Source organism: Equus asinus, chromosome 21 (assembly GCF_041296235.1).
Source record: "Equus asinus isolate D_3611 breed Donkey chromosome 21, EquAss-T2T_v2, whole genome shotgun sequence".
NCBI lineage: Eukaryota > Metazoa > Chordata > Mammalia > Perissodactyla > Equidae > Equus > Equus asinus.
Window position 1 is genome coordinate 49189308 of NC_091810.1, and position 23685 is coordinate 49212992.

Sequence of the window (23685 nt, forward strand, 5' to 3'; positions counted from 1 at the left end):
GGAGTTGAGGATGACCCCAGGTTTCCAGCTGACATCTCTAATGGCGGATGGTGGCATAGTCTCCGATCTTTGGGGTGGGAACCACAGGAGGGGGCATCATGGCTGCACATCCACACCTTCCCCAGAAGCAGCCATAGGCTCTCTGGGAATAACAGCCTTAACAGGCAGAGCCCTGAAGAGAAAGGAGTCAGTGAAGCTGGGCCATCCTCTGACCATTAGGAGCAGAAGGCAGGGAAGTAGAGGGCCTGGGGTGGTGAGGAGCTAGGACCAGGACATCCAGCAGCTTTCCTGTCAGGCCCATGGAACCCATCAGATCCTGTGGAGGCCAGGGTGGTCCTGACCAAGGAGCTGGCAGTGGGGCAGGACACAGAGACAGCAGGACATGGAGGGCAGGGGGCAATGCTGGCCATCAAGAAACAGAAGCTCCGGTTCTAGAAAGGCGAGAACCAAGCAGCTAATGAGAGGCTTAGATTAGAATCCAAATGCTCATCCAGAGTCAGCATGTGACCAAGACACTTCTGTTTTGGCTAAATCAGCACTTCCCATGGCCTGGCCCAGGAACTGCTAAAAGGAGCTGTCAGGAACATTTACTCTCCTGGATAGAGACAGTTTTCCCCTCCCCTCTGTGCACATCCTGCTTAATGAAGAAATGTGGGTCAGGAGGTCTCTTGGGGACAAGGGTCCTCCAGACTTGGCCAGCTCAGCAGTCCAATGGGGCTCACAGTCTCTCAGCATCAGGGCAACCTACAAAACTGGCAGTGAGCACATACCTGGCAGTCTCTGGACTGGAGCTCCTCTAGTCCTGTTGCGACCTCTTGGTGCCCCCTCCCCAACCAATCAGCCAGGCCAGCTGTCCTTCAGTGAGCCACTGGACCTACGGCTTAGGAAAGTGGCAGTGTGGGGCCTGGAGGGCCACATGGGCATCATGTGAGGAGGTCACTTGTCTTGCTTAGGGCTGCCCCTCCCTGCATGCTGGAAAATAAAGCCTGTGGTGGCCAAAGCAGTCTTCATCATCACACTGGGAGGCTCCCATGGACGCCTGGCCCATGGCAAGTCAGGACAAGGTGCCACAGAGACCATGGAAACACCATGCTCTCCTCTGTTGTCCCACCCTGGGCCAGCAGTGGTCTGCACTCTACCTGCCTGTCCCCCATTGGCCATACAGAGCTCAGCCCAGGAGTCCCAAGGGCTCAGGCAGCTACCCATGTGCAGGAGGAGGGGACTTGGCTTGACCATCTCCTGACATGACACGGGTAGGACACATCCACCTGCCAAAATGAGCCAAACACAGACCCCAAGGGCACTCCAAGGAAGGGGACATACCCAGCTATGCCCAAGGCAGCAAAGGTAAGGTTCACATGCATGGCCTGAGCAGGGCAAAGTGGGTAAGGGGAGGAGCAGAAGCAGCCTTCAGGCCCAGGCTGGTCCAGCTCTGCCAGGGTACTTTGGCACCTTCTGAGCCTCCCAGGCTGGGCTCCAAGCTTTGAGAGAACACAAGGCCTCCTGTTCCCTTCTACTGAGCTCTGCATATCCAACACATTTCCCTGCAGCAGGGACTGTAGAGAAACAGGCCCAATCCCAGCACTCCCTCAAACTTTCCTTTGGGTGAGAAGAGCATCTCTGAGTATCCCCACAAGCAGCACCAAGGAGAGCCAAGGCCAGCCATGGGAAAATATGTGGACCAAAGGCTATGGCTTTGACAAGTAGACATCAACACCATGACCTCAGAAGAGGGGATGGAGGGAGGATACCACTTGGCTGGCCTGGACAGTGGGACATGGCCTGCCCCACTGTGAGAAAGCCTCTGCCCCACCCTGGGCACAGGGTAACAGCTCTCTTCCTAACAGTACTTCGCCCCCCTGTAAGGGTCACAGACCGAGGGCAGGGTGGGAACCTCAGGTTATTCCAACCTGAGCAGGGGATGCTGGCATCGTTCATCAGGACCATGCCATGATAGCTGGGAGTAGGGAGGCCAGTCCAGGGCCTCCTAAGCCTGGCTACCTTTGGTTCCAGCATCAGGGCACTGGTCAGCCAGCCAGAGACAGCGGGCACCATTACCCCATCCACTGTGCCAGTTAATTCTCTGAGGGGAAAGAGGGCCTGGGGCAGGGACAGAAAATGGAGCACAGCCCGTCTGCAGCATTAGCTGTGTAGGAGCAGTCCTGCAGCTGTGGGAGACTCGGCTCTCTGCAGCTCTTTCTGGCTCCCATGCCCCCCATTACCCCAGGCCTTGGCCCCTCATCGAGGCCCAAAGGAACATGCTTGGTCCAGCTCTCTTACCTCCACCAGGTGGGGCGTTGGGTTGAAGCCACACAGGTTGCACACCTGGAGCTTGCAGGTGGTACAGGTGTTATAGTTGGCTGGGCCCTTGCTGCCCACGTTGAGCTCGGCTTGGCACAGTGGGCAGGTGGCCCTTTCCTTCGGCATGGTCTTTGGCTTGGCAGTAGCCTTGGACACTGCCTGGTGTTCTGCTCTGCCATGCTTTGGACTGGTTGTTCCCCCAGTTCTCGCTGGGGCTCCAGGCCCTGGTCCAGGACCTGTTCTAGCTCCAGGCTCAGTTTTGGCTCCAGGTGCTGACCCAGGCCCAGACCCTGATCCTGGCGGTCTTGGGCCAGCCTCCTTGCTGGCATCACTGAAGACGATCTTGGGCGGCCCCTTGCTGGGGGCAGACTGGCCCTGGGGGTCAGCCTCGGGCTGCACAGACATGAGGGTGCTTGCCTGGGTCAGCAGCGATGCACCGAGGCCAAAGAGCTTCCCAGTGAGGCCCTCCTGGGTCTGCTCAGCAGCACCAGGCCCAGAGGGCATTGTGGTGGCACTTTTGGCCATGGCCTCTCCTGCAGGCGGCCTGGTCTCAGATGTGGAAGGCTTGATGGGGAGGGGGGGATGAGGAGGCACCCTCCCCACCTCTGGAGGGGCAGCTGCTTGGATAGGCCCCGGCACGGAGCTGGCCCTGGCTGTCTCAGCCTGGCGGGGGCCAGGCTGTGGTCCCCCTGGGCCCCGCGATTTCTCTTGCTCCGGCTTCCCCAGGGGCTGTTTGGCTGGGGAGTGGGCAGGAGACAGGGCTGGGGAGTGCAGCTGCTGCTGGCTCTTGGAACGAGGTGCAGTGGTCATGTCCATCCCCAGAGCCCTCTGCATCTGGCAGTTCAGACAGAGCCACTCCTTCACCTGAGGAGGAAGCATCATGGTCAGCGGGGTGGTCAGGACTGGTGGCACCCTTGGCCCAGGTCACTGCAGGCCTCACAGCAGCCAAGGACAGCTCTTAGCACAGGCAGGAGTAGCAAGCCCTGCTCAAGTTTCTGGGCTGTCAGGAGGCAGGGCTGAAGGGGCAGATAGCCCTGCCCTGCCCTGTAGGAGCTGCCAGGTACATGGAGCAGAGCAGAGGTAGCCACATACTCTCAACCCCACACCACAACCCACTGCCTGCCAGACCCTCCTGCTCAAGAGTCCTCCCCACTGCCCACTGGCTGTACCTCGATCTGCGTACATCGCTCCATCTCTGTGTCCCACCTCACCAATCTATGCCATCATCCTCCTGGTTGGATGACCCCAGGAGATAGCCTTCAACTGGTCACTCTCCTTCCCCTGCAGGCCATTTCCACATAGCAGCCAGAGTGATCTTTTGAAATGTAAATCAGGAGAGAAAGCATGGCCCTGGCACAGTGCCTGGTATGTAATAGGTATTCAATAAAAACTTGTAGAATGAATACATAAGTGAAGAGCAATAGGTGGGAGAGGGAGACATAGAAAATAAAGAAACCATGATTCCTGTCCTGCAAGAACTTAGAGGAGTTCAGGAGACAAGACATATATGAAAAATCTTGAGAACAGAGTCATACAGTTTAAGTGATGGTGTAAAGAGAATGAAATAGCCTTTTTGTCCCTTAAAGGAGACAAATTTTTAAAGGAAATGGGATAATTTGTGCCTCCAGAACAAACAAGACATGTATTGCTATTCACGTGAGGGACATGTAGTTCTCTCTGTCACTGACCCTGCCCTGAGTAAACTGGGCACATGACTTAGGTTGGGCCAATTGCTGGTCTCAGCTAGGGATGCAGGGACGGGCATGTGACCTTGCAAACAGGAACAATCACAGCCCTTCCGTGGTACTTGGTAAAGGAACAATAAGAGAGAGAGGGTCTTTTTTCCTTTTGGATTATTCGTCAGAAGGATGTAGCCTTAAAGTGGTCAGTAGCCTTTTCAACATGCAGAGAGAGACTAAGAATGAAGTCAATAGACAGAAGTGAAGCCAAGACAAGGAGAAAGGAGCAGATCTGATGAGTTCATTTAATGCCCTAGATTCAGCTATGCCTCAAGTCTACCCTTGGACTTCCAGTTACATGGGCCAATAACACTTTTTTCCTCCATAAAATCTACATATAAATCAGAGCATATCGCTTACAGGCTCAAACCCCTCTAGTGGAATTCCATCACACTTACCACGGGGACTCTTTACTAGCCCCATGATCTACCCCAGCCCCCTCCTCTCTCTGGCCTCCTTTCCTGCCATCTCCCCTTAGCTGTCTCACCCCAAACACAGAAGCCTCCTGTTCTGCCAAGTGGTCTTCGGAGCTCACTTCTGTGCCAGGGCCTACGCACTCACTGTTCCCTTTGCCCTGGGCCCAGGTAGCTGTGCAGGTCTCAGATCAAGTATCACTTCCTCATCAAGGCCCCCCCTGGCCACACAATCTAAAATACCTCCTGGGTACTCTGTATCTAATCACCCTGTTTATCTTCTTCACAGTACTTGTTCTTTCCCAAAGTATCTGCTAATTTGTTGACCTGGGTGTCTCCTTACGCAGCCTGTGAGCTCTTGTGGAGGTGTTCTCAGGACTGCGCACGTAGTGAGGCACGGAGCAGGGCTCATTCCAGAAAAGCTTGCTTGTGGGATTACTCCTGGCAACGTATTAGTAGGGGGCACAGCTCCCACAAGGATGAAGCCACAGGATTGAAGACTCAGTGCCTCAATGAGGAGGCTCCTCCTCCTAACCAGAACCAAGGCTGACGCCAAGGCTACTCCATCTATGATAGCAGCCAGAGGGTTTGAAAGCACCATGATGGCCCAGTCACCAGGGAATGGTCCAGTCTGGCACCCAGTGGCAGAAAGCCCCTCTGTCCTCCCTTCAGGGTGCCTCCAGCCCTGCTGTCTGCCCTGAGGCCACAGGACTGTGCTGCTGCTGCTCCTGAGGTTGACTTGCCACTTGGGGAACCTGGGCTCGGCTGTCTTGCCCAGAAGCCCAGGAGCAGCATCCAAGAAGGGGAGAACACTGCACTTTGGTGAGCGCCCTCTTGCGCCCATTACCACACAGGGCATGTTCACAGGCACTCTCTCATTTTGTCTTCACAGTAGAGAAAATCAAGGTCCGATATGATCTAACATGCTCTGCAGTTACTCAGCTAGGAAGTGGTGCTGCTGGCGAGATGAGCCCTGACAGCCCTGCCCAGCTTATGATCCACAGCCTGGAGCTGGGTGCCTTCTGCATTCCTGCCTCCTCTGAAGGCCACTTGGCCCCATGCAGGTCAAGTCACAGGTCTAGATCTCACCTCTGTGAAACACTGGCAGAGCCCTTAAAGACCAAGCCCAGCTCTGGAAACTGTAAGAACAGTAATACCAAAGCACGGGGGTGTAAAGCCATCCCCTCGCCTGAGAACTGTTAATTCACTCAGACGTTTCTTTAAGACCCAAGATAGCTTTGTCTACATTTGGACAGAGAAAGTCACAGAGGAAACAATTTGTGTCCCTGGGGCTCAGTCCAAAGACCCCTTTAGAAGGGTCACTCGTGGCAGGGCGGGGGTGGGGGGGCCTTACTCCCATCCAGGTGGGAGTTTCCAAGGGCAAGCTGTTTCTGCTTATCCTCAGAGGTACACTGGGAGGGGATTACTCTCCTGAGGGGAGGCCCAGGCTCTGGCCCAAGACAGCAGCCACAAACTCAGTTCCTATGGGGGTTGCCCAGCCCACACCTAGGGTCCCATCTGTGTTGTGCAGGTGCAGGCTGCAGCATGCCCTGAGGTGGGACTTCCTGAGAAGAGGGATCTGGGAGGTAAGGCTCCTTATCCTGGGACTTCAGGGTGACCCTCCCTTGGGTTCTGAACAGGGGTGTTCAAAGACGTGCTAAAACTCCTGCACTCACCACTAGAACCTTCCTTTACCCAGCCCCCGTCACCCAGGCTGTCACAGCCATCTCACCTAAAATAGAACCTCTCCAAGAAACAGTTGCAACGCCCCTCAGTGACTCATCGCCCAGATGGGCGCAGCTATTTCTATCCAGCCTCTTCCAGACGGTGAGGAGCCTTGACCTCGTCCTCCCCCAGCCACTCCCAGGCTCAGGCCCAGGCAGATAAGCCCAGCACAAAAGGCCTCCCAAGAGGACACTGGCTGAGGGAGCTCTCTGAACCCAGCGAGACTGCCCTCTCTCTGCCTCCCCCACAGATCCCTAGGAGCTTGCTGGGGGACTCAGCCTCAGCCTCTTCCTCCCTACTCCAAAGTCCTCATCCCTATGTTAGGGAGATGGAGGCGGTCTACTGGGTAGGGAGAGAGAGAGCTGTGCACCTCCAGCCCACCTGCCCACCTAGGCTGCATATGCATGGCCAGGCCTGTGACAGACTCCCTCGGCCCTGGGACCAGCAACAGTGAAAGGCTTCCTCACCAGTACACAGTGACTATGGCTTCTTGGCACCCTCCAAGCCAGCTACCCACCAGAATCAGAGGAAATGCCATATAGCAGTGTGACAAGAAGCCTCTCTCAGGATCCTGCTGTCTAATACCTCCATGAACCTGACCTAAAATGTGGCCAAGAGATGGGTAGGCCACCAGGCACACATCTCATGTCCCAAGAGGCAGAAGTGGAGCTGAGGGGACTTCTGAGGACTACCCTGAGGCAGATGGCTCTGCCAGACACTAGCTTTTGTCAAGCTGACCCTTCTTGCCAGCAAGGAAGCCCATCCCACCCTCTCAGAGGGCTGGTGGTAGCCTCCATGGACATTTAACATCCATGCACCCCAGCCCAGTGGGGGCCTGGGTGGCAGTAAGGATGGGAAGGTTCAGTGTGGCGTGCAGGCCAAGAGGTGATTTGGGGATGGGGGAAGCAGAAGCTACAGGAAAGTGGCTTCCCATAAGGAGCCACTGCCCGCTCTGCCAGGAGCCTGCCAGGGATTCAGAAAGGCAGGGCCTTATGGGCTCTGAGGCTCTGAAGGGACTTTCTCCCCAAGAAGAGCCTTTCTCAGTTGCTCCCTTAGTCAAACTGTTCAGTATGCAGAAGGGCAGCTAAGGTAACACTGCCCACCAAGGATCCAGAGGCCTGGAGACCAGGCTGGGGCTCTGTGAACCACAAGCTGAATGAGCAGCCAGCCATGATCTGTCTGCAGTGGTCACTCCCTGCTGCTCCCTCCACTGGATTCTGGGGCAGTGAGTGGAGTGGGGACAGTTCCTAGGAGCTTCTACATTTTTTCCCACAGAGACACTGGTGGTACTTAAGCCTGCCACACTGTGTTTTAGCCCCAGAGGGTGGGATCCAGCCTTGCTTGCCATGTCTGGACCCAAAGCATGCTGCCCAGGGAACCTGCGTCTGCTCCTGGGGTAGAATCTGCCTCACTGTCACCTCCATGGCAGCCAGGAAGCTCTGAGGGCCCCCAGCAGTAACAGATTCTCTTTCCACTCTCCCCTCCCACCTCCCCACCAGCAAGGAAGAAGGAGGGTTGCAGATGTCACTTAGCCTGCCTTCCTGCAGAGAGCAGCGGCTTGCCTTTGAGGCCCAGCCCTCCCCGCAAAAGTGGGCATTCAGTGCGTCAGATCAGTCGGCAGTGACATCATGCCTGATGCCGCATTCATGCCTTTTTTTCCATTTTGGTACAAGTTGAAACATCACAGAAACAGCTTATAAATGTAACAGCCCTTCCTGCTGGTGCCAAATCCAGAAGTTCCCTGGAGGGCCCCATTGGCCAGTGTGACTCCATGCTCTTCCGGGCTTGAGTCACTGGCCAGGTCTCCACTGGAGGCACATAGCACATATCCCGCTGTAGCCCTGGACAAGAGTGATCCAGATGAAGACGTCAGGGCTGGCCTGGGCCCTCGCACTGCCCATGGCATTAGACATATCACCTGCCTTACCAGCATCCAGCTGCCTCAAGTCTGCCAACAATCTGCTTCACCTGTCAGCTGGCTGGCCTCAGGCTTACAGGCAGGCATCCAGGGTCCAAAAGTGCAGGGCACATTGATCCAGAGCTAGCTCAGCCAGGCCTGGCCCACAGGAAAGGCCGGTGCTAATCTCATCGGGCCAAGACCCTGAGGGAGGCCCTGGGAACCTGCCCAGCTTCTGAGGCCAGGATTTGGGGAACGGGGGCTGAACTAAATCGTTGCCTGGGGCTGGAAGGCCTCACTGGCCTGGAGCTCCATGAAAGGGAGAGAATCCAACCCCTTGATCTCTACACACATCACTTCTCCACTCCTGATACTCCTCAACTCCCCCCAGCCTGCCCAAATGGCCTCCACTCCCCACCAGGCCCATCCACTGTACCCTGTAAAATCTCCTGCCCATGACCAAGCCAACTCCCCTATACCTCTGTCCCCCGACACTCCTCTTAGAGATCCAAGAGTTGATCTCTCCAGGAGAAGTTGTACTCCCTGGACTTCAGAATGTGGCAATGCCTCACTCTCTCTTTAAAATCCCTGGGGCCCTTGGGGTTCAGCCCTTGTTTCTCTACCCTGTTTCCCTCTTGGCTGCTGTTCCCTTCCAGGTCCTTTCATCCTGGCCACTAGTTCCCAAAAGTCCTTGGCCTTTGCCTCCAAGGCTTCCACTGAACTGTCTCCTTCAGTCAACTGCAGAAGGCAGCCACCCATCTGACCCACCTGACACCGCTATCCCTCAGCCTCACCCCAAACTCATCTCCTTCAAAATCGCCCCTGCACCTGTCCTCCGTCAGCCTTCTAGGTCATTTCCCAGGCCTTCCCACTGCAGCAGTGCTTGGGCTTTGTGGAGACCCCCAACACTGAGCCTCTGCTTTCTGGTCCTCCATAGGCCCTTTGCTTTCACATCTCTTCTTTCCCAGTTGAATCTATGATCCATCATTCCTGTCACACTCTGCACTCTCTTGACCTGTGTCTGCTTCAGAACTAGACCCAAGTATATATCTTTTTCCCTGGGCCTACACCCAACAGCTGAACGGGCACCAGGCAAATGGGCTCCACTGTAAATTAACCTGCATCCTAACCTCTCCTGGGCACCCCCAGCTGCCTGGTTAACTCACTCCATCTCTCCAGGGAGCTTTTCTCCACAATGGCTGGTTCAATTTCTCCTATGCCCCTCCCTTCTGTCACCCTCCCCTGCCTTCTGGCTCCAGTGACGGCCCTGCTTTCAATGTCTTAAAGAGGAACCACACAATAGGATGCTCCTCCAAACTCAGGATCTGGATTTGCCTCTTCAGGTGACCCACTCCTTCAATCATGTCCCATCTCCCACATCCCCAGGCATCCGTTTCCTCTCAGAACTCAGACAGTGCCATTTTCTCCTGCTTTTCAGAAACCCTCTCCTATCTGCACACCTTCTCAAATTGCCACTTGTGCTCTCTCCTCTCCTCAGCCAAGATTCTCAACAGTTATCCATGTGATGAAACTCAAAAGACACTGTACTGAATGAAAGAAGCCTTATACAGAAGAGTACATTCTGTAGGATTCCATTTATATGAAGCTCTGGAATAGGCAAAACTTGTCTATGCTGGATAAAAATCAGAGCAGCAGTTGTCTCTGGTGGAGAGGCAAGGATGGACAGGGATGGAGCCTGAAGGGACTTTCTGTGGTGATGGGGATGTTGTCTATCTTGATAGAGGGTTTTGGGTGACACAGGTGCATGCTTTTATCAAAGCTCACTGAATGGTACACTTATACTTTGTACATTTCATTCTATGTAAAATTTGACCTAAAATAAAACCTTAAATAAATACTGATCTCTAGTTAATGATATGCTTGCTGAAATGTTTAGTGGGAAGTATACTGATGTCAATCATGCTTGTGAATCTCTAGCCCTGACCTGGTTGCCGCATGCCAGGGTCTTAGATTTGTCAGCCTATTGGACTCCACTCGGGTGCCCATAGGCACCTCCAACTTGACATGGCCCAAATGTAAAAATTCTCCATCTCTATTCCTTAACTTGCAAGTCCAAAACATTTCCAAAATCTGTCTGTTTAGCCTCTAAAATACACCAGGAATCTGTCGTGGCTCTCTACTACCACTACCACTACCCCAGGCCCAGCCTACTCCTGGAACCCACCCTCACCCCTATGGGCTATTCTCTACACAGCAGCCAGAGGGTGTGTGTGTGTGTGTGTGTTGGTGGTGGTGTTTGTTTGTTTGTTTGTTTATTTTGGGTTGGGGGGGGTGAGGAAGATTGGCCCTGAGTCAACATCTGTGCCGCTCTTTCTCTGTTTTGTATGTGGGACACCACCACAGTGTGGTTTGATAAGTGGCGTGTAGGCCACACCAGGATCCAAATCTGTGAACCTGAGGCCACCAAAGTAGAGTGTGTGAACTTAACCACTACGCCACTGGGCCGGCCCTGTTCTTGTTTATATATTTAAATATATATATATATATATATATATGTATACTTACATATATTAGAGAGAGACAAGTGTGAAAAACAAACATAACATAAAATTGGCCATTTTAACCATTTCTAAGTATACAATTCGGTGGCATTAATTACATTTGTAAAGTTGTGCAACCACCACCACTATCTATTTCTAAAAAGGTATTTTTAAATGCACACCTGAACTTCCCGCTGCGACCTTCCAAAACCCTTAAAATCACATCTAGAGACTCCAGCAGTCTCTGCATGCCCTCTGGTCCTGGCATATGGCACCTCAGCCACCCTGGCCCTGGCTTGCTCCCAGGCCCTCAGGCCTGCCCTGCCTCCACCTGTCTCTGGTCCAGCTTCAGTCTAACCTCCTTCAGCCTAATGTCCCCTCCTTGTGGAAGCCCCCAAGAGTCTTGTCACAGCATCACACCAAGGCCCCCAGCCTTCCTTCTGGTCCTCCTCAGTCCTAACCCCCAGGTGTGACTGTAAGTTTGTTGTGTGATTTTTGGTGGAAAGGCTGCCTCTCCCACTGGCCTGCAGGCTCCACAGGGCTGAGTGACATGTCTGCTTCAGCTCTCCCTGATTCTCCAAGGTCAAGGATAAGTTCCTGGCTTATCACAAGGACTCAAAAAACATTTATGGAGGGAGGAAAGGATGAGAAGAAGGGAGAGAGCCACCCTTTGACTGAGTGGATACAAACAGGCCTGCCAGGGCCAAAGGTTGAACTAAATAGTAGGAAGAGCAGAACCAACAGGTTACCCACTACTGGTTACTTTCCCAAGCTTTCTTTGTTCTCTGCCTCTTCTTCCCTCTGGCTTTCTCCATCACCTTCCTTCCTTTGTCTCCTCTCTGTCCTTCCTCTCTTTTCCCACTTTATTTATTTATTTCTCTTTTCCTCTATCATTTCTACTCTATTCTCTTTTCATTCTGTTTCTTTTGCCCTTACATATAAAACAGGTATCTTTGGAATAAAATTTCATATTTTCTGTTTCAGATTAATTTTACATTCATTTTTAGATAACTTTACAGCCCCACTTCATAGCTAAAAGTTAGAGTTCCATGCCTGATGGCCCTAGCTGTGAAACAACTCCCCCTCCTGCACAGCTATCTCTTCTGCATGTCCTCAGTGGCTCTGGCCTCCACCCCACAGTGGTCCAAGCAAGGAGGCCGAGGGTCCTATCTCCTGAGAGCATGGACTGGCAGCAGGCCTGGCTACCTAGGGCTGACTGAAGGTTGGGGGGCTTTCCCCTATTGACTCAGAGATTGTTTGGGTCAAAGCGGCTACTGTGGGAGGACTAGACTTAAGTCCTTAGACACATGGTGGGAGAAAAGCCTCCCAAAGGGCCTGCCACCTGGAGATCTACTTCCATTTTGTGTGGAGGTGGAGACAAGAAGACTGGGCACATGTGCAGACATCACCTCCTCCTGGGCCCAGGAAGGTGGAGGACACCTTTGCCTCTCCTCAGCCCACAGCTGATCCATGTCCTTCCAACACCTGCTCCTCATTCCTCACTAGCCCAGGCAGCAGTGTGGCCAGGAAGGAGCAGACGGAAGGGGACAAGGCTGGTGGGTACAGCGGAGGGATCTGTGCTGCACTCACAGCACCACCCCCAGGCCATCTGGTGCCCCAGTCCTTGCCGGAAAGGAGTGGGACGCAAGCAGTAGAGGAAGAGGGCTGTGGCCATTGCGTTGTCTCCCTTCCTTCTCCACGCCACCCACTTGAGTAAGTGCCTAAGCCCAAGTCTTGCCAATGGGGTGGGGATGGGGGGTGGGTACAGTGGATTAAACATCCTTGGCTTGGTCTCAGTGAAGTCCAGACCTTGGAACAGGCAAGCAAGACCAGGATTACTCTTCTATAGTTTTCTTAGATGGTCTTATAAGTGATGCTGACCAAAGCAAGGAAGGTGGGCTGCCTGGACCTGGAAGGTTAGGGAGGGGGTGGCAGCCCTGTTGCTGCTCCCCACTGAAGCAGAGGGTAGGCCTCCCTGGTACAGGCTGCAGCCTCATTTTAGGTGGTGCTCTGGGAGGATTCTGCTGATCTGATCTGGAAGCACATGTGTGCAGTCAGCCCTGCCTCTGCACAGCACTCACTGCTGTGATGCTGCTCCTAGAGCAAGGACACACTCACATCTGGAGGAGTTCCAGGCCAGGGTGTGCTGCTGGGCTGCTCTGGGCAGGGCAGAGAGGCTTCTGAGAGGGCTGGCAGAGATGGGCTATGCCTGCCCCAGGCCACTGCTCATATTCTCCAGCAGCTCCTTCCCACTCCCACTGCCCTCCCCAAGCTCACCTTCCCATCCTCCACCCAGCTGGCTCATGGCCACACCTTGTCTCCTGTTCCCAACTATCAGAATAGTGCAACAAGGGCCTCCCTCCTGGAGGAGAAAGAAGTGGCAGGCCTGAATGTTGAGTCATTGAAGAGCAGAGAGGTGGGCAAACAGGCCTGAGAAGATTTGGGGCATCAGCAAAGCCACTGAGGCTGGTTCCTGGACCCCTGATTCTCCTTTAGAGAAATCTGGCATTCAGGAAGTTTAAGTTACTTGTCTAAGAACCCACGTCCAGGGAAAGAAGAGGAGAACAATACTCCTGCCTTCTTCCCATCACTGGGCACTGAATTGTCTTAAAAGCTAACACCTCTGGCCTCCTGGTCAGTGCATCCTCACAAGGTGGGTCTCTTGTGAGTGGTGAGAAATGTTTAGACTCCACAAGGAAACTCTTAGTCTTTTTTTTTTTTTTTGGAAGATTAGCCCTGAGCTGACGTCTGCTGCCAATCCTCCTCTTTTTGCTGAGGAAGCCTGGCCCTGAGCTAACATCCATGTCCATCTTCCTCTACTTTATATGTAGGATGCCTACCACAGCATGGCTTGCCAAGCGGTGCCATGTCCGCACCCGGGATCCGAACTGGCGAACTCCAGGCCACTGAAGCGGAACGTGCGCACGTAACCACTGCAACACTGGGCCGGCCCCCCTAGTCTTTTGCCATGGTTTCAAACAGGTTAAATTATTCACCTGCCCTTAGCTACCAGGGCTAGAGAACTCCTAGAAGAAACAGCCTCTACCAAGATGAGTGGCTGAGATAGCCCTGTTTGTTCCAAACCATCTTTAACCTGAGCAAAAATGGACTGTGAATGGGGAAAATGGGGCTGGGAGTCCCTGGGGGAAAATTGGAGACCTAGCCACTGGTTCTGTGTCCTCAGCTCTTTTGTTCCAGAATGACCCAGAATAAGCTAAGACTTCCCAAGACTTGGTCTCCTTGTCTGTAAACAGAGGATGCTCTCAGCTCCCTCTGACTTCCATGCAGTTTCTATGTGCTCCAGGCACTCAGAAACCCAGCAAAGTATGTGGGCAGGCATCCTCCTCTCAAGGCATCACAGCCTCAAGAGCTAGCCAACCTGGCACGAGCAGAACAGCAAGCGCCATGTCTGTATGTGTATTACCCATCCAGCAGCCCCAGGGCTGACAGGAGAAGGTTGAGTCCACCAGCCAGAAAGGTAGTGATTCTAGATCTCAGACACTGCTCTGGTCAAATGGGGCTGACTGTTCTACCTATGTGATTCTCATGTCCAGACCTAGTCTGCTGTTTTTGCAGGACTCAGCTAAAGTAATAAGACTGACAGATGCCATGAGATGGAAAACTAAAAATACCCAGTTCCAGTGACCATCGGCCCAGTAGTGCCAGTCTTTCCCCCCCCTTTCTGCTCATTTGTCCTCACGGAGCCATTCAACACAACAGTTCTATCACACTCCTAACCTGTGCTGCAAGTTGAGTTATAAACGAGCCCGTGATTTTCCACTTGTGATGCACGTGAGAAAAGGTACATTTTCCATGGTCCCATTTCCAAAGATTCAAGAGCAGGTTCATTAGTGGTCTCAGAGAGGCCATGAAACCCTCTATGTCACTTGTGTGGCCCATGCCCCTCCAAAGGACTGCTATATCCCTCCCTCTGTCAGTGGGAAGCTGAGGAGCAATGCATCCTGCTGACGTGGCCTGATGAGGCTTCGGTGACGTTTGAGGCAGGATGTAGGATCCAGGCTGCCAGCCCTCCTCAACCAGGGCTCAGCACTACCACATAAGCAGTTTCAGGCACAATCCCATATATCCAGACATGGTCCCCATGTTGCTCCCCATGGCCAGTGTCTGCAGTGCGTCTGTGCTGGGACCAGCAGTCCTCCCAACCTTTTTTACTCTACCTGGGCCGCCCTCCAGGGAAGTGAGAAACTGAGAAAAGAAGCAAGTGCTGGAGCTGGGTTTCCTGGTAAAGGTCACTCGGCCGGAGCCCCTGACACCTAGACATGCCTGAATTCAGAACCAGGCCCTTGTACTGCCCAGAATCTCAGGCCAGGCAGACACACCCAGCCCAGAGACACCAGGCCCATCCTAGAAACAGCCTTCTTGGCCAAAATAATGTCAAGTTAGAGGTGCCAGAACAGATGTGGTCTGACCAGGGTGGCTCTTTCAGCAGATGTGCGAGCAAAACCTGCAAACTTGTTTTCTCATTGTGTGGAAGCATGACCAGGGAGGTGAATCAGCTTTTAGCAAAGTGACAAAGGGCAACTGCTCTGACTCAAGAATCAGGCTCTGCCAGCCTCTCAGGAAAATGTACTGAGGGTTCCTTTTCCTTGACAGGAACACCACTAAAAGCCAACCCTGGAGAAGAAAAGGTCTGCTTAGAGACCACAGCAGAAAAGGGCATCCACCAAGTGAGAACCTGGAGAATGGACTAGGTCAGCATTTCCCAAACTGGATGCCATGGAACAGCAGCCCCTAATGTTCTGTGAAAGCAAGTCTGGAAAAGATTGCCAGATACAGCCCTGTTCTGGAGCTCCATGGTGCCCTTCAGGATGCTGAAGGCCCTGAGAAATCTGATAGCAAAGAACCATTGCATTTGCCCAGCCCAGTATGTGTTTGAAGCACCTAGCGGGGAGGTTTGCTCTTCACCAAACACTGTGAATCTGCAGTAAATTTGAGGCCCCTTTTCCGTTGGCCCTGAGCCTCGGCTTCCTCCCAGTACAATGAGGCAGATGGACTGAGTGTCGCCAAGGCCCTCCCACTCTGCTGTTTTTCCAGGCACAGTCAAAGTCTGGCTCTCTTCCCACCTCATTGAAGGTCTTAGGCTTGGGGGAGCCTGTTGTGTGGCAAGGACTGGTATGCCCACCAGCAAACTGTGCCACCATGTGTGGCTCTCCCTTGATCTCCGCCCACCCTACCCAGAGTTGTTCAGGTCTCGTGGCTCGAGTGAGCATCTCAGGGAGGCTGGAACCCAGAGGGGCAAGGCCTAAACAAGGAGGGATGCCCCACAGCGACATCTCTCATCTCTGCCTGCCAAGCTTCCCTGTTCCTGTGAGGACAACTGCTTCTGGCTTCTCACTAACAGAAAAACACCGGTGAGCTTCCCTGGCCTTAATCACGCTGTTCTAAATACTGGAGAGCAAACACTTACCTAACTGATCAGTGCAGGGATGGGCCTATTTCTAATCATAGATGTAATAATCACGAGTGTGCATGCCTCCTCAGGAAGCCCCCACACTCCAGGAGCGACTCCAAATGCACTGAGTCATCTCCCCATACCGGCAGCTCCTTCCTCGGAATCTCACACTTACCTCTCACAAACCACACGTCCCACACCCACAGCACCTCATGTCTCAAATAGACCCCAACCTGTGAACAATTATTCTCACTTATCCCCCCACCCACGTGGTCCAAACGGCTCCTGCTGCTGGTAATCCCAGAGGGGGCCATTCCTGTGCCTGCAGTCAGCCATTCTCCATCCTGTTCAAGGGCAGAGCCCTGGGGGGAAACCAGAGACTTCCATGAGTTACACTGGAGGAGAGGGAGGAAGCCAGCAACTTGCTCAGTTCATTTCAAAGGCATGGCCCCAGCTCAGCTAGTAAATTGGAGCAGCCAGCTCCAGGTCACCAAAGAGAGACTTGAGGGGCTTGGCTGAGCATCTCACAGCAACTCAAAGCATCCTGAACAAAGCCAGGATGAGGCTGTGGAACCAGGGTCCTCTGGGGCAGAAAGTAGGCCAAGTTCATGGAAATGGCCCAAAGTGGCCTCTTGGTGACTGTAGGACACTGTCACCCACTGTGAATGCTTGCCCCCGCCCCTCGACCTGGGTCTATACTTTACCCCAAGTTGTTTCTCTGGGGATCGGTAGCTGCTCCATGACCTCAGGCCCCAGCTTACTGGAACAGAATCCCAGAGGAGGAGCTTCCCAGAGTCCAACTGGAAGGCAGTTTCCTGCCTCCCCTAAAACCTTGTTGCCCTCACCAGCATCCCCCTCCAGGGCCCACTGTAAGAGAGAGAGGCTGTCCTAGGGCCAGGGAAATTTGTCTCCCTTTGGGTCCTGCAGCTGCTCATGCCCTTTCCAAATAAGCATCCATTGGGAAGAGTCGTCCATAAGACCATCTTTGGCCCTCTATAAGGCCATTTTATTTTACAAAATTTATTTACTTATTTTTTTGGTGAGGAAGATTGGCCCTGAGCTAACATATGTTGCCAATCTTCCTCTTTTTGCTTGAGGAAGATTGTCAGTGAGCCAACATCTGTGCCAATCTTCCTCTATTTTGTATGTAGGATGCTGCCACAGCATGGCTTGATGAGCAGTGTGTAGGTCTGTGCCCAGGATCTGACCCTGTGAACCCTGAGCCACTGAAGCAGAGCATGTGAACTTAACCACTATGCCACTGGGCCATCTAAGGCCACTTTTCCAAGTCAAACTTGGACCAGGTAAGAAAGCATCTTCTACTCTGGGACTCTGCCCAAGCTCTCAGGAGGTGCAGGAATCCCTCAGGAGATCTGGGGCCAGGACTTGTTCTCTGCTATCACATTTTGGAGCCAGGATATAACCTCCAGGAAAACACAGATGCTGGTGCCCAAGGAAATGACCAGAAAAAGAAAGTTGGTGAAAGAGGGGAAGGGAACAGGGGAAGCATGGGAAGGCAGGTCCGGGAGCCAGCGCAGAGGTAGTTACCTGGGTGAGGTGAGGGTTGGGATTGAACCCACACTGGTTGCAGACCTTGTTGTGACATTGGGTGCAGGTGTTGAAGTTTGGCTGGCTGGGGGTCGACGTGAGGTCCGAGGTCTTACATATGGGACACAGCGTGCTGCTTGGAAGGGGGGCGATCTGGGGGACGAAGTAGGGTGATGTGGGGGTGCTGCCTCTGTCTGGTGACACAGAGGGGGACCGCCCTGATCTCTGTGTTCTGCTGTCTACCTGCAGCGTCCTGCGGGGGCCATCAGCCTCCTGGCCTGCTGGGCCTTGTGCCCTTGTCTCCTGGGGGCTCTCGCGGCCGGCAGCAGTAGCAGAAGCCTGCTTCGGGATTGGGGAAGCTGCTCTCTGGCTACCCAGGGGCTCCTTGGGGTCCAGCCTCCTGGAAACGCTGAAATGACATTGAAAATGACTGCGTTAGAGACACATCTTAGAGAAGCAGCCTGTAGAGTTCTCTACTCAGCTAGGGTCAGCTAGGTGACCCTCCAAACCCCATCACCACCCACCACCCTCCTCTTCCTGCCCAGTGGCATCATCACAGCCACCATTTGCTGAGTGCTGACTGTGCCCCATGCTGAGCCCTGACTAGCATCTTCTACTTCAACCCTCAGCACCAGGTCATCTGGTAGGATCATGAGCATCCCCTCTTACATCCTCCTAAAGTACAGATTCTGACTCAGCATGTCTGGAAACGGGTCTGCATTTTTAAGAATCTCTAAAATGATACCTATACTGTGGTCTGCAGGCCACACCTTGAGTACCAAGGCTCTAAACCCATATATTAGAAATGCCTAGGGTAATTTTTAAAGTTCTGACTCTCAGACTGCACCCCAGACAAATTACATCAGAATCTGTGGGGGCAGGACCCCGGCATTAGTATTTTTTCCTTCCTAGGTGATTTCAACATGCAGCTCAAGTTCAGAGCTATCACCCTGGGAGGTCTGGCTTGCCTTTTCAAAGGCTGACCCTAGACAGTTGGAGATGGGTTGGGGAGGCACCCCAATGCCTAGTTAATGCCATCTCCAGCAGGGACAAAGAAGCCTTCCTTTTGGAAGTCCTCCAGCAGGCTTGATGCCAGATAAAGTCCATCAAAATGGGTGAAGTGTTACTTTTCTACTTGTGCAAGGCTGGGTGGGATTGGAGTTCTAGGATCCAGCCTTTAAAGGATAACTGAGGGAGGTCCCATGTGCCTGACCCCCATCTCCAACCTGGCCCATGTTCAGAGGAGCCAGCATAATTGAGACATTCAATAAGGTAGAAGGCAAATCATCAGTCTAAACTCAATTCCCCTATATTCCTTTCGACCCAACTTAAGTTCATTTTTGTCAATTTTCCTTTCCCAATGAAAGAAGCTGAGTGCAAGCCAAAGGCAGTGCTCTGTATTTTTCCCCTGAAATTCTATGCTTGCTTCTGCATTCATCTGGGTGGATAACAGCACCCAGGAGATGGGGCAGACTGGCTGAGACCCACTGCAGAGGCCCAGCCACAGCTGCCTGTGGGGGAGCTTGCCCTGGCCCCTTCTGCTCTAGTACCCCCGATCCTCGTAGCATCTGACTGACAGGACGGGATTCTACATTTGCTGCTCCTAGATGAAGGCCATCGGCTTGCCAAAAAGATTCAGGAACCAACCGGTAGGACATCCTAGGACAAACCATTTCAGAGGGGAGACCAGGAGCCCACTCTAAGACACTCTGCAGTCCTTCCTCCCTTCTGAGAAACTGCTGGTGGAGAGCCACGCCCTTGGTCTAATAACGACTCTTCCAGAAAAAAGAAACACTATTAAATGTCCATCAAACATTTCTTTCATCAACCAACAACATACACCCACCCATCTAGTCCACAGACCTGCCACTTTCTTCTTCAGCAAGATAACCAGAATGTAAGACCAGCCCCTCTGGGCCATTTTGCCACCAGCTGTGAGGCCCAGTATGGTGGTGGCCACAGCCTCTCTGGCCCACACTCAGAACCTGGGCTCTAGGGCCTTTCAGTAGACTGATTTCTAGGTATTGTAAAGAAATATTCCTACCTGGTTAAATTCAGTTTCATTTTTTACTTAAATTATGTGGGGCTGGGATTTAAAAGCAGCCCTTGAAAGCTAATCAGAAGCTAGGGAGAGCCCTATATAACATGTAAAGGGACTCCAGCCCCTTTCCCAGGCTGTATAAGGTCCCTGGGCTCTTCTGAGAAATTTAGCAATTTCTACTGTATTTGTGTTGCAATATGTGACAAGCAATCTTCTGTGTACACAGTGACTTTTTAATTCAATGTTGCATTACAATGAAGTCTTTAGGGGACGTTTAATATGACAACTGGGACCCAAATTTGTTAACTTTCAACTCAGCTGTGGTGACAGCAAATAAACAAACAATGCCAAGTCTGCACCGCAGGGGACTGCTCCCTGAACAGGCCTGTGCGTCCACATACCACATAGCTGCTACAGGTGACACCTGGCGACTGGAATATATGTCTGTGATCCCTTCATGCTCCTGTCCTCCTGGATGGTTCCTCACACCTTCTCCTTGATCTCCAAGCCTCCGACATGTCCCTCCCTCTCTTCACTGTCACTAAAACCAGTGTGCCATCTCACTGAGAAAGTGGGAGCTGCTGGAGGGGAACTGGCACACCCATGGCCTCTCCACATCTGTCCCCCAATGTCTGCCTGTCTCCTGTTCCCAAGGCCCACTTCTCACCTCCACAAATTCCCCCTCTCCTTCATCATCCATTTCCCCCTCTCTATTGGATTATTTCAATTACCATACAAACATGCTTCTCCCATCCTAAAAAAAAAAAAAAGAACTTTGACCCACTTCCTCCTTCAGCTACTACCCCATTTCTCTGCTGCTCTTTACAGCAAAACTCCTTGAAAGAACCGTCTCCACTCACCACCTCTTGCTCCTCTCCTTCCTTCTTTTCAGCACAATCCAACCTGGCTTTTGCCCATCATTCCACAGAAATTGCTCAGGTCACAGTGACCAAAGGCCTCATTGGCCACATTATTAAATCCAATAGTCACTTCTCACTTGCTCAGCAGCAGCACTTGATACCGCTGAGTACTCCCTGCTTCCTGAAGTAAGGTATCCACTTGCCTTCTGGAGCACCACCTTCTCCTGGGTTTACCCCTCCATCCTGGCCACACCTTTCCAAACTCTTTTGCATGTTCTTCCTCATCTCCCAATCCCAGAGCCCCACTTCTTACATTGGAGGGACTAAGTCTTTGCACAAATTAGCTTCTCTGAGTACACATAATCCCTGAGTCTCAATGCCCACGCAGACCCAAGGATTAAAATCTCATTTCCTACTAACAACTACCAAATTTGTATCTCTGGCCCAGATCTCTCCCCTGAACTCCCCACTTGTCTGTCAACTGTACATCTTCACTGAGTTGTCTTATAGGCATCTCAAACTTGAGAGGTCCGAGCTGAGCCCTTGACCCCATATGTGTTTCTCCCAGTCTTCCTCTTGGAGTCATCTCTGACTCCCTTCTTCTCTTCCTACGTCAGTCATTAGTAAATCTTGTTGGCTTAAAAGTCTGGTCACTCCCACTCCCTCCTTTCTTCACCAGGTTCAAGCCACTGTCCCCTCTTTCTTCAGTTCTGCACAAGCCTGGCTGCTTCTACTCCCCCCTCTAGGGTCTCCTCTATGCAGCAGCCAAGATAATCCTTTACATACATAAGTCAGATCACTTCCTCCTCTGCTTAAACCCTCCAACAGCTTCCTTTCCCTCCCAGAGGAAAAGTCAGAGGCTTTAAAATGGCTATGAGGACCCAGGAGATTCAGCCCCTTTCCTTCTGGCCTCATCTCCTACTATTCTCTCTCTCCCTCCACCTCCCTTATGCCAGGCCCACTCTTGCTTCTGGGCATTTGCATCTGCTGTTCCTGCTGCTGGCACTTGCACTCTCTCAAGTCTTTGCTCTAGTGGCATCCTTGCAGGGACACCTCCCTGACCACTCTATTTAAAAATCCCACTTGCTCCCTCCTGCCTCTTTATTCTCCTTGCCACTGAATACTTTCTAAAGCATCATATAACATATGTATTGCTTTGTGCAACCTCTGTGATCCTGTATTAGATTGCCAGCTCTGTGTGGGCAGGAACTCTGTGTGGGCTGTGTCCCAGGGCCTAGTATAGTGCCTGGCACACACTGGACATTCAATACGTGTTTCCTGAATGGGTGGACTGTAGGCATGTCATAACTTAAAACAGGAAAACATGGCCCCAAAGTGTGTTAGAGCTGAGGAAACGTGGCACGTGCCTGGCATTGCACTTGGCCCTTCCCTGGATCTGATCTCATGCCGGAGAGGACTACAGGAACAACATGTGGAGTCCTCTGCAGCTGCTGGCTTCAGCCCCAGCCCCACCACATAGAATACTCTGCCAACCACAGGGGCGGCAATGCCAACTGAGCCCTCACCACAAGCCTCACCATGTGCGAAGCATCTGTCACATATTAACTCCTTTAGGGCTCATAGCAAATTCATGGGGTAGAATCCATTTTGCCCATTTCACAAACAAGGAAGCTGCCACATATAGAGGTTAAGTAACTTGCAAAGCCATTATGACTTGCAAGTGGTGGAGCTGGGATTGGAATATCAAAACCACCTGTCCATGTCCTTAACCACCATCCATACTACCTCTCTGGGGGAGCACAGTGAGGCTGGAGAGGGGCGGGAAGCACTGCAATCTGGGTTCTGTGTATTATTTTTTCCTTTTGCTGAGGAGCTGTTGAAGTGGAAGCTCCCTAGGAAGAGGTCTCTGACACTCTTCTCTCCACCGTAGCCCTCTACCCAGCACCACACTTGGCACTGGGTGGCCACTCCGTAAGCACATGCAAAGTAAATGGAAAGATGTGTGAGTACTACAACAAGCTCTCGGAGTGGGACTGAGCTAGGGCAGAGACATCATTTAGTTTGGACCACTTTACCTGGAGGTTGCCTAGTAACGCTGAGAGACTTATAGAGAAAACCACATTCATTCATTCATTCATTTGGTCGTTCACAAATATTTACTGATCCCTGGAATAGTTCCAGGCCCTGTGATAGGGATTGATGGTATGAACGGATCATGTCTCTTACGACGGAAGGCGGGGCCACAGGTGTTTAGTGTATTGTTGTCCTTGACATCTTAGACATATTTTATAAGTAGGCTTACATTCTTTTTTTTTCTCCCCAAAGCCCCAGGACATAGTTGTATATCCTAGTTGCAGGGCTTACATTCTTATAAATACCTCTTTAATATTTAATTAAAATAAATTTTTTAAAAAGTGAATCAGACAGGGATCCAGTCCTCTGGGGGCCTCTTGTCTAGAAGGGAGACAGACATGCAAACGAATCACTGCAGGACACACTGCCCCCCAGGCTGGGGGAGGCGCAGTAGTCTGAGGTGGCTCTGAGGACAAGAAGACATCTAAGCCAGGACTCAAAGGACAGGATGTTCTCCCCAAGGTGAAAGGGCAAGCGAGGCAGATGGGCAGCACACACAAAGGCCCAAAAGACACGTCAGAGCATCCTCGGCGGCTGTGCATGGCAGGCACAGTAGGTGTACATTAGTGCTATCCCAGCATCTGGAACAGCTCCTAGCAATCGTGTGTGCTGAACTACCTGGACTTCCTGGATTACAGGGAAATTCAAAGCTAAAATGGGAAGGGCCAGGAGAGCAGGGCCTCTAAGGTTTTCAAACAAGGGAGTGCTCTGGCTCTGTGTCAAGGAGATGGTGGAGATAGAGAAAGGGAGAATAAGGCAATAGCTCAAAAGATAGTCCATAGGAGGAGAGAGAGAGAAGGTTCAGCCAGGGGTATTCTGGCTTGAGGTCCAGGGAGAAGTGGTCTTTTTGATGGAAATGGGAGATCCAGGGAGGGAAGCCAATTGGTGGGTGGAGAATGGGGAATGAAATGGCCAAATCATGAGGTTGGGTTTGGTTCTGTAGAGTTGGTGGTGGGGGTGAAGATCCAAGAGACACCAGGAGATGGGTCGGAGCATGAGTTCAATTCAGATAAGTCTAGACATTTTCACCTGGGAGAGTTAAGGGTTCAGTTCACAGGCAAACCTCAGGGACAGAGATCACATGGAAAGCAGTGGTCTGGAAAGATTTGAGCACCAACATTTACGGGAGCAGAAGAGATGCCAGAAACAGAGA

General features: G+C 52.3%; 1 protein-coding gene across 2 annotated transcripts in view; it reads right to left on the reverse strand.

The window, feature by feature from the left end:
- The window catches only part of BSN (bassoon presynaptic cytomatrix protein), a 98520-nt gene that overhangs the window by 26122 nt on the left and 48713 nt on the right, over window positions 1-23685 (reverse strand). For both annotated transcript variants that reach the window (XR_006517643.2, XM_044754961.2), the window contains exons 2-3: window positions 17538-17946; window positions 2281-3165 (exon numbers count right to left, since the gene is read on the reverse strand). Coding sequence is in view for 1 of the 2 variants with exons in the window: in XM_044754961.2 (XP_044610896.2) it covers window positions 2281-3165; window positions 17538-17946 (1294 nt within the window). In the remaining variant the exon portion in view is untranslated. The remainder of the gene's footprint in view (window positions 1-2280; window positions 3166-17537; window positions 17947-23685) is intronic.